We start from the raw sequence: 11,043 nt of genomic DNA, 5'->3' as shown, positions 1-11,043 counted from the left end.
TTACTGCATTTGGAGTCTACATGAACTCGGGAAAAATCATTACAACATTATTTAACCCTTGACATATGGTTAACAGGATTTTGTACAATAACTACTGAAAAAGACTCCAACAAAATTTATATTCCTGTCATGCATAAATCTTTAATAAATCATTGACTTTGCGAAATCTTATGACATCACAGGAGGGTGGAACTACGATAAATTATTTAACAACTGTGCTGATTCCTTCATCATTCATTTATTTCATTAAAAAAAACTTGCCATAGAAATGATTGAAGTACACAAGTAACAGTAAAGTATAAGACAGTGGGCTCTCAGTATACATCATATTTATTTCACATCCATTGCAGATAAATCTTTACAATGTAAGCTCAGCCATTTTATCACCGGAAGAGGGGACGGAATAAGATGTAGCAATTCTTAAAATATCGACCATCAAACTAAACCAATTTCCTTTAAAGCAATGTCTGAATATATCAATATTAAACAAAAAAATCAGATCTTCATGAAAACATCAGAGACCCAATCTTACAATGACCCACACTTTGCAAGCTCGAGTACAGTATTGCGCATGCATATAAAATGTAAGTCAAATGATTATGATATTTAAAACAGCAATATGAATTACGCGTACTATAATTGCATTTCATTGTGAGTGGATTTTTATTGCAATTCTTCACCAGAAATAATAAAATGAAAATCTTCATATATATATATATATATATATATATATATATGCACAATGAAATCCAGGGAGAATATCTTTCTTAAATGTCTATATTTCATCCTTAAACAATGACAATTGATTTTTAAATAAATATTTTAATAACACCATTTTTCTATAACTACATAACAGTTGATGAACACATTGTATATGAACAGTTTTCTTTTACATATATTAAGTGACTAGTCTTATTTGCAACATGGAAAAACTTGCAGATAAACTAAAATAGAATTTGAAAATACATATTCTACGTCTCCGTTAGCTGCAGAACTGTAGCTCTCTGAAAAAATATTTTGTTCCGTCAAAATATTTTTTCAGAGAGCTACAGTTCTGCAGCTACGTCTCCGTGTGCTCATTTAAGCTCCTGTAAGTGTATACAACATGCTAACAATAATACTCTTATTTTTATTGGCTAAACTTGCTTATAGACGGTCAATAACCCGCAAAAAGAGTTCATAAACAGAGAAAATATCATTATTTGTATTACATATTTTCTTCAGTAATTCTCAATACCCAATAAAAAGTTAAAAATCAGGACACATATACATCAAGTGATCTGTCATTTTTGAACAATGTAGAAAAAGGCACATTTTGCGCATTTCCTCAAGTTTCCAGAGTATTCTTGTGTATGTCGCTGAAGGTCAGAAATCCTGGATCATGTGACTCCTCGAGCTCATAATCCTAATTAATATAAAAGAAATTATATGTCATGGAGTACTCATGGAAAATGAAACATTTAGCAGCCTCTGACTATATATATATATATATATATATATATATATATATATACATTTTACTGGCTAAAGAAGTACACAAATATTCATATAGATAATATGTATTTAAAGGAACTTGTTAGAGAGAAATCAAAGATCGCATCATTGATTCGGTTTAATTTTTACCTGTGGTTCTTTTTTGATAGAATCCTCCAATTCCTTTTTGATTTCTTTGGAGCTTGCGGAGAAAAAGCGGCCACCCTCACCTCGGTAGCGATTCATGGCGTGTCTATGACGGGATTCATGGAGGTATTTCTATAAAGTATTAAAACCAGTGTTTTTCAAGAATATACTCACTAGTATTCAACACAAATATTTAGTTACAATAGGAACTATCAGAAAATTAAGTCGAACTGTTGAACCAACGGATTATGATATTCAAAGGCAACGGAGAAAGATATATATACTTTTCTCTCCTTTGGAATTTTGCCTTGGGCCTCCAGTTTCGCCCGTGCTTGTCGTCGTTTCAGAATCCTGTGATACTGCTTGGCATTAACATAGAGAGGTTCCTCTTCCGGAAGCTCTGACATTGGAAAGGGACATGACGCAGAGGGAATATTTTCACCATTCAGCACCTTAATGAGATTATTCATCTACTTAATATATGCTTATTTTGTTTTCTGTGATAAAGAAGCTAGTAAAATTATTAGTGTTTTATTAAAACGTCAAGAATGTACTGGACTACGGACATTCTGGCCTTAGAATGAATTGACATTTAAATCATTACGGTACCACGGTACTTAATTGTGATATTTAATCGTTGAAACACGTCTTGTCGAGTGTTAATTAATTGATAACTACCTGCGTGCGCGTTCCAGGTAACGGAGAACTACACGTACGTATGTAGCTGTGTAAAGCAAATTAAAAAGAGCGGACATACATTCAAAACTCGTTTGATTCACTCAGAACTATTAGCTGTCTGTTGAAGTCGTGTTTGCTTCATGTTTACTTTACTTTTTTAATCACCATTGCCACTTTAGAATTTCTACGTCCTGCAACCTTTTGTTGCAATTTTGATATAAAGTTTCTTTTAATTGAATAGAAATAATGGCCGAATCACCATCGTATGAAGTAAATAATTAATTGCAGACATATGTCATGTAATTTTCACGAAATTTTTATCAAAGATTGCTTTTTTTCTATTGTTCATTTCAAACGAATTACAGCAACTTTATCATAGATCAAAATTTAAAAATTGTTCGAATTGACATCTCATGCCTTTTGATCAATTTTCTATTAACGTATACACCTACCATAATTTGTTGTTGTTGGGACATTGGAAAACCGTCTGGGTACTGGCGGATATCTGGATGGGGAACAATCCCAGGATTACTAGTGTCTACTGAGTTTGACATCTGGTCGGAACAATTCATCACTTGTAGGTGCTGGTTGCTGTTCTGTTGCGAAATGTGGCAAGAGTGAGACGATGAGCTTAAATCTTGTCCATTATGACCAGAGACTGGAGGTGAGGATGGGTGCGGAGGGTACAGTGCGGAGGTCCTTGTGTATGGGTTCACCATAGGTACCCTGCTTTGGAGGAAAGGAGACTGCGAAATTCCGCTACGTACATCTGGCGATGATGAAGAGGATTGGTAGTAAGGCGTGTTTGGGGACGCTATGGAATTACCATTATTCGGAGAATCAAGTCGATTTGCATTATTTCGCGCCCGAATATGTTCACCATCGCTGAGCCGGTTGTCATTGTACTGGCGTTGATAAGCAAGGTGGTGGAATGCTTGCTGATTTGAAGGAAATGCGGGATTAGAACTTTGAAGATGAGGAACATTCTCGTAATGCAGTGGTGATGACACTAATTCTGGATAATGAGATGACCTAGGGCTGCCACAGCTGGAATTAGGAGACACGGGACAAGACGAAGACTGGCTGTCTGTAAAAAAAAATAATAAATAATTTCTGAAACAACACTTATACATGTACTGCAAAAACACCACAAAGTTTGCTTATTGAATATGAAAAGAAATAGCTTGCAATATATCATCATACTCAGATGAATGAAGATCATGAAAAAAGAGAAGAATCCTTAAAATAGTCATAATAGGGAGAACACTTACTCCTGTGTGAGACAGGGCTCTCTGGCTGTATCATTACACTACTGCTCTGTGAGGAGGGGTTGACCTGAGGTCTCAATCTGTGAGAGTCCTGGTAATGAGAGATATTTAGATCCTCCATAGCGTGAACAAAAGGGTTGGAATGACATCTACCCTGATAGTTTCTAATCTGATTATGTTGATGATGGTGGTGCTGCTGCTGTTGTTGTTGAAGATAGAGCTGAAGGTAAGACACAGGGTGAAATAAAGCATAATAACAAGCATATAATTCAACTAACATTAAGAAATAGCGAGGGCGAATGGAAAACCTATTTTCGCTCGATAATACACTCAAAATTCCAAGTAATTTTACTTCCAACGTTCGAATCGATGTCTGAATGATGATGAACCTGGTGTTATGAAAATAGGTGTGTATTGTTTGTTCAGGTATTATGACTCTATGAAAATTATCTGCTTATGGTTATCACAATCAAAGGAAATATACAACATGCCTTCATTTTTCCAAAAGAAGGAATTCACAGAGCAGATATAAAAAAAAAAATTATATCTTTTTATTGAACATTTACAAAAATATACTTTGAAAATAAAAATGATTTAATGATAATTTAATAATTTTTATAGTAAAATTTTGTCTTACTTTAGCACAATCTTGATCACCGGAGAAAAATTCCATATAAGTTTTGTACGGCGCGAAAAAAGATTCTATCACGTTTTCTCTCCGTACACGAACAAGTTCTTTTTTGTTCTCATCAAAGTCAATTTCAAATTCTAATGTGTCTTTATTGCACAAAAATTTGTCGTCCACATAAAAGTGATAATAATCCTCCATTTTGTTTATAATACAATCCCCAAAAAAAGATGTGAATTCACATTCGTGGTTATGTACAATGGAAATAACATCTAACACAAAATACTTGTAATTAATACAATCACCCCCGGGTAATGCTATCGTTTAGTTCACTAACATCCATCCCACTAACATTGACAACGTTCTGAATAGATTTAGCTATAGTATCGCGTGTTGAAGGGAAGTATTAGTCAATCTGAGCAGTACCACGGTGGCTGTGATGGGAATGAGTATCTCTTTTGATATAACGAAATGCAAGCAATCAAAATTTTTAGAAATGTGCAGAGTTAGTTCCCTTTTTAAAGTTTTACGAAAAACATGCAACAATGAAATATATTATTCTATGGCTAAAAAGTGATAAATAAAATACCAAGAAGTAGAAGAGAATATTTTTGCTTTAAAGAGATGATAAAAGTTTTGCTAATTCTAAACTTTCTTCAGTTTGGCACACGTAGAAAAACCCCTTACCTGGGACGGTGCGGGACCGTAGTGCCCCGGAACATGCATGACTGATTCCTGAGCAAGATTAAATTTTGCAGGAAAAATTGCTCTCCTAGAAGGCTCTTTAATTTTCAAACTCCTGTGACCTGCAAATATAACCAGTATGTTCTCTGGAAAAAATGTCCATCAAATCACAGTTATTTTCAATATATTCAACGCATTGAAAATGCTTAAATAAATAGAAGAGAAATATCAGCTTTTAGCAATATAAGCGTTTAGCTTCTCACAGCCTTGTATTCCTTTGAGTAAAGTCAATCAAATTAACACATTTATGACAATACAAATGGCACTTGTTTAAATACTGCACATGTCATGGCTACGTACATGCGCAATGAAACAACGTGATGTTGTATAAGTGAATATCTCGCATACACTCGTGGCGTATCATAAAAACATAAATGAAATTAAAACAGGACCACAGGAGTCGCCTTGCTACCAACCCACGTGACAGAGGGAGAATAAAGTGAGTATTAATAACACCATTATATTCATACACACACATGTATGTTTTTTCAAGTCATCATTCTACACGTAAAACAATTTTTTTTTTTTTTTTTACGGATTATGATATTTTTCAAATGTCGTTAATTTTTTTCTACATGTACCATGGTTATGTAGTACAGGACTTTGGTTAGAGCATCTGACTAGTAATGCAGGAGTCCTGGGTTCGATTCCCGGTCCAAACTTGTCTCCTTTCCTTTACTACATCTGTTGCCGTTTACCAACACCGGACTTCTAGGTTGTCCTGTCAGGGACGAAAAGAATCTAGGTTGTGTGCCTCGTCGATGACGAATACAATTTAAGGACGGAATATTGTATAATATAGGGCTACGAGGACCGTGGATATCAGCCTGGATAGCTCAGTGGTTAAAGTACGTAACTATAGTAATGCAGGGGCACCAGGTTCGAGAACCAGTCTAGTCCAAAATTTCATCCTTTCCTATACTACACATCACATTGATGGCCGTACGGTTCGCCGTAGATTTTGGAAGGTTGATAATAAATGATGCCTATAGGGTATGACAGTGCGTAATCCGAGATTCCTCTGACTCTTACCCCCGTTTTTATATTTGACATGTGCGGGGGAGAGTCAGAGCGGACTCCATATTGAAAAGTGGGAATTCAGCGACACCAGCTGGTGTCGCTGCTTTACCTACCTCTTACAACTTTATTTCGCGGACCCATCTTCCAAGACGCGATTATTCATTTATCGGAAGATTATTCTACAAAGACATCATGATTAATACGATGCTATCGCCGTTTAAACGGCCCTAACACCGACAAATTGAGCATCACTTGAATTAGGTCGCCGCCTCGCCATTTGATTTCTTTGCGCATGACGTCAGCACATATAAACACAAAATTCCATCGTTTAAACGGCGATAGCATCGTATTAATCATGATGTATTTGTAGAATAATCTTCCGATAAATGAATAATCGCGTCTTGGAAGATGGGTCCGCGAAATAAAGTTGTAAGAGGTAGGTAAAGCAGCGACACCAGCTGGTGTCGCTGAATTCCCACTTTTCAATATGGAGTCCGCTCTGACTCTCCCCCGCACATGTCAAATATAAAAGCGGGGGTAAGAGTCAGAGGAATCTCGGATTAGACAGTGCGGTACTTACACGCCCCGGCTAGCTATCGCAAAAAGTATACGTTTTGAACTTTTTAATTTTGAATTTCGCCATGTTGACTTTTTGGTTGGTTAGTTAGCTAAAAAATAATTCAGTTGAATTTTTGTGCGAGAGAGAGAGAGAGAGAGAGAGAGAGAGAGAGAGATTGTCACATGGTGCCAGAAGATTGGTTTCGCAGGTCATGAGTTCAATCCCGGGTAGGGGCGGAAGTGGGTATTCAAATAAAGTAAAGGGATTTTTTTTGATTGATAGATAGTAAGGTAGATAAATTAGATGACATTTAGTGTAATAAAACAAACAGTACATAGTGTAACAATGTTACCCTCGACTACATATACTATTTATAAAGAGACGAGTCCCGACAGACAGCTCCTCAACAGACACATCAGTGTTCATATAATACAAAGCGCTATAATACATGTCGTAAAAATTGTTTAGAATTTGAAATATTTTTAGTTCTACTAAAAGTAGCCCCAATACAATATTTAAACAATTTTTTCCTGTATTTACCTTCTTTTCTTTTTAAGTTTATGGTCCACTTTTGTTATAAATAATCCGGTTCTTATGATTTGTTGTTAATGGTAACCATACCAAGGAGGTTTTACATAATTTTAAGCTACATTTTGAAACTTTATCATCATTTTGGTACAATAAATCAAATGATTTAATAGCCATTTAAAAACCCTTTTCGGGGACGCTGTCGTACATTTTCATCCTACCGTTATATCTACTACCTAAAATATTCTACAATCAAAAATAGTTTTATATTTCAGGGGTGGTATATGTATTGTATTTGTTCATTGTTTACGACGCATATCAATTAACACTCGGCAATATATGGTATATCGTAATAGAAATAGAAACAGGAAAGGTGAAGATAATAAACAATGATCAATTATAAGCAATGCAAAATAGAAAGTTAGACAAACACGGACCACCTGGATAGACCATCTAAACTGCGCTTCATCTCAATTTTCCGATACTTCGGTTACTTGGACTTTTAATATACATTTTCTCTGTTTTTAATAACTTTCGTCTCGGTATACAGACTTTGCAGGAGAGGGCGACCACACAGAGACTCGGCCTTGTCTCCAATATCGGTGTTTATTCTTATAGTACATTTGTTCATTTACCTCTCAAGAAAACAACTTGTTTGTATTGTTTATCTTGTTGTTGTAATTCATAACATGTCTGCACCTTCTACATATACATGTGTATACTAAACAGAAAAACACTGGGATAAAAACTAAATATCTTTCCGTATGTGTGTCTCATGCTGAAATTTTCTTATAATCTTAAGAGAAATGGAGACCTCATTTAGGAGAAAATAAAGTATGCATGAATGAATGAAATAGAAGCATACTGAACGTAAAAAGGTATCTATACGTAATTTGTGTTCCTGACATGCTGACATATAACAGCGACATGTTTTCAAAAGTCGTACATCTCAATGGGAAAACTTATTCTTTATTTTTCCACCATGAATTTCATAGTGTTTCGATGTTTGTTTCAATGTGTGTTTCCTTCAGGTGACGTCACAAAGGACTAGTGTATGCCAAGGAGGAACATCAACTCAATGAAAAGTTCACTGACCGACACATATTAATTATGTACATATAAAATCTATCAGGGGCTCGTTGTGTGGACCTGGATTAATACACTCTAATGCAAATGAAGGAATCCGATCGCCCTTTTCTAATTACTACAATTTCTTGTCAAGAAACTGGGAATGACACAATAATACAGAATGTTTATTATTGTATTATGTATAGTATATTGAAGTATCTCTCCCACAGAAATATTCTTTTTCAACTTCTGTTTAGCTTCAATTAGGAAGTATGTTCTTATTGTGATTACAGAAGCAGTTGAAAGATCGCATCATGTTGATTTTGAACTGAGGTCAGTTTTTTATAGTATAAATATCTGTGTCCTAATGCTGTTATATACTCTCATGATACTGGGCAGTTTTGAAAGGACGCAAAGATCTTGTTTTTTCGTTTACATTAAAATGGGTAGGCAAAATTTACCTTCATTCCCGAAAAAAGCTGTGTATAGTTATCATTGTGTATCATTCTGCTGGTTGTGATTTGAATATACTAGTTGTTCCACATATATGTACAATTTTGGTTTGAACATATTTTATGAACAATTTTGGTTTGAACATATTTTATGAACAATTTTGGTTTGAACATATTTTATGAACAATTTTGGTTTGAACATATTTTATGAACAATTTTGGTTTGAACATATTTTATGAACAATTTTGGTTTGAACCTATTTATGAACAATTTTGGTTTGAACCTATTTGTTATTGTGTATATATAACGCCTGAACAATTTTGGAGTGGGTACAAGTTTTTAAAACTTAAACAAAAGGCGTGCATTCATCATTGATATTTCAAGAAAACTAAGCTGACACTGATTCTAATTTAAAAAAAAAATATTTTGAGAAAGGGATATGCTATTCATTATAAACATCGGTGGCAGTGATATAGTTGATATGGATTAAATACCAGGCAACAGGTCCGTTAATGATGTATACTTCAACCAAGACATGTCATCAAAAGGGAGTATACATACATACACAAACATACATGCACATAAAATGCACAGGCACCTGAAATATGGATAGCTTTCATAGATCTTATGTACATACCCCCTCTAGAATGAAATTATTTTATACAGAACCAAAAATGTATCCAAAATATGTTATTTCCCCCACCGATCACCCTCATAAGTCGTTCTGGATAGTCAGTTTGTACCTTCTGTAAGCTTTAGAGATGACCACTTGTGAGATACCAATATATCTTAGGGGAGGGGTATGTACATAAGATCTATACAAGCTATCCACACTTCAGGTGCCTGTGATAAAATGTACATACATGTATACATACATATGTATGTCCATATATAAAGCACCCACTAATAAGCGAGTGGGTTGCAGCATCAAATCATTGTCATATTTATCTAGTATTTCTGTGTATTTTATCGGTAAGTTTTATACCAGCATTATCATTTCAAAAGATCGTAAATTTACTAAATGTAATATCCTTTTAAAAGTGTATTCACCACACACACACACACACACACACACACACATGATACACTTCTCCATCATTTTATGAAATGATGCAATTGCCTTTTCAATCCATAAATCATTCAGTGGTGAAGAAGATAATTAAGAAATAAAACGCATGAGGGCATGGACTGATGGACTGCCACGCTTTCGTGAAACACGTCGACGCTTCATGAAGAACACGCTGGCGTGAGGCGGTGCTGTTCGTGCCTTCACATGAAATAATTTTTTTTACATTTACATTTTATTTTAATTTCTATCGGAATTCCCTGTCATTATATCAAGATCCATACGCACATCGTTCACATTCATGATGAAATGACTGTCATTTTAATTGATAAAGTTATCGAAGGCAAAAACATTATAAATGTGGATATTAGGTATTGCGCGATCAATAATTCGTATTGCATTGATTATCTGATAATATGGGTGGTATTAGGTTCGAGGTAGAAAGGTTGATGTGAATGCAAAAGATTTGCAACCTTGTAACATAAATGTCAGTACAACAGTGGCTAAACGGATTCATTCACATATATTGATTTAAATCAACGATAAGTGGAAAGTTTTACATCCATAAATTAAAAAAAAAAATCTACATGAAAAAAAAGCATAATTCCAAAATAAACGAATAGTAAAGCAGATTACTTACTAAAATTTTGATTATTCCAAAACACAAAACTGACCTTCGTTGTTTGAATACTTGTACTATAACCTCACTATATAGTAAAATAATCGTAATACATTTATTCCATCAAATTAATCAAACATAACATACCTATATGATATTGATATCTCACAATAATCCAACAAATGCATGCTTTAACTTCCTCACTAATATTTACTGTTTACTTCAAGTCCACTCGAATATTTCACAGTGCAAAATTGCATGTCTGTTTACATACAAAACTTTTTTGAAAATAAACACAGAATATTTAAGTTGGGTTTTAAATACATAATGAATTTATCTGTCGTGTGTATTGTGTTTATTTTTAAACGTAGGAAGTTAAATCAAGTGGTTAAAATAAACAAATATGGTACCCCACACTTTATTGGATGAAAAAAGGAAGCAATGCACTCTACCACGAGTTGACAGGAAGTTGCTTTCTGATTGGATAATATTATTAGAAATATAAAAGGTCACATGGAATATTCAGAGTCTTGTGATAGCAAGTAGTATTGTCTCCATTCATGATTTTACACGGGACGTCTGCTACAGGTGAATTGATTTAGCTAGTCGTCTTCTGATGAAAGCGCAGACGGTATTGGCTTGGCAAACTTCGAATGTGTTTGGCCATCACACGAGACCAGTCAACCATGCTGAAATGATATAAAACTACTGCGGTAACAACCTGCAATGCTATAAATGATTGTTTCACCTTATAAAAAAAAATTCCAACTGCACAGACAGCGTTTGATCAATC

The 11,043-nt window shown here is 34.6% G+C and overlaps 1 protein-coding gene across 2 annotated transcripts; it reads right to left on the bottom strand.

Moving 5' to 3' along the window:
• Positions 1-218: 218 nt before the first annotated feature.
• LOC125647894 (uncharacterized) lies at positions 219-10,912 on the bottom strand. 2 transcript variants are annotated; one of them, XM_048874731.2, is made up of 7 exons: positions 10,398-10,912; positions 4,882-5,000; positions 3,570-3,765; positions 2,751-3,385; positions 1,905-2,072; positions 1,624-1,752; positions 219-1,405 (listed from the first exon to the last, which is right to left on the bottom strand). In XM_048874731.2, the coding sequence occupies exons 2-7, from the start codon at positions 4,918-4,920 to the stop codon at positions 1,328-1,330; spliced, it is 1,245 nt and encodes a 414-aa protein (XP_048730688.2). In that variant the 5' UTR covers positions 4,921-5,000; positions 10,398-10,912; the 3' UTR covers positions 219-1,327. The 2 variants fall into 2 exon arrangements, with proteins under 2 accessions (XP_048730688.2, XP_048730687.2); XM_048874730.2 differs by having other exon boundaries at positions 3,570-3,786; positions 10,398-10,911.
• Between the last annotated feature and the right edge of the window lie 131 nt (positions 10,913-11,043).

This window comes from Ostrea edulis, chromosome 6 (genome assembly GCF_947568905.1).
Source record: "Ostrea edulis chromosome 6, xbOstEdul1.1, whole genome shotgun sequence".
NCBI classification, from domain to species: Eukaryota; Metazoa; Mollusca; class Bivalvia; order Ostreida; family Ostreidae; genus Ostrea; species Ostrea edulis.
Note: the sequence above shows the minus strand (reverse complement) of the source record. Positions and strands in the feature narration are given on the sequence as shown.

What these genes read in the sequence shown, in the direction of transcription:
- LOC125647894 (XM_048874730.2), bottom strand. Translation starts at nt 4,920, where the DNA reads ATGCATGTTCCGGGGCACTACGGTCCCGCACCGTCCCAG. An exon ending in GAGCCCTGTCTCACACAGGA is followed by an intron (nt 3,386 to 3,569) that starts GTAAGTGTTCTC and finishes TTTTTTTTACAG; the next exon opens with ACAGCCAGTCTTCGTCTTGT. An exon ending in CTATCAAAAAAGAACCACAG is followed by an intron (nt 1,406 to 1,623) that starts GTAAAAATTAAA and finishes TATATTAATTAG; the next exon opens with GATTATGAGCTCGAGGAGTC.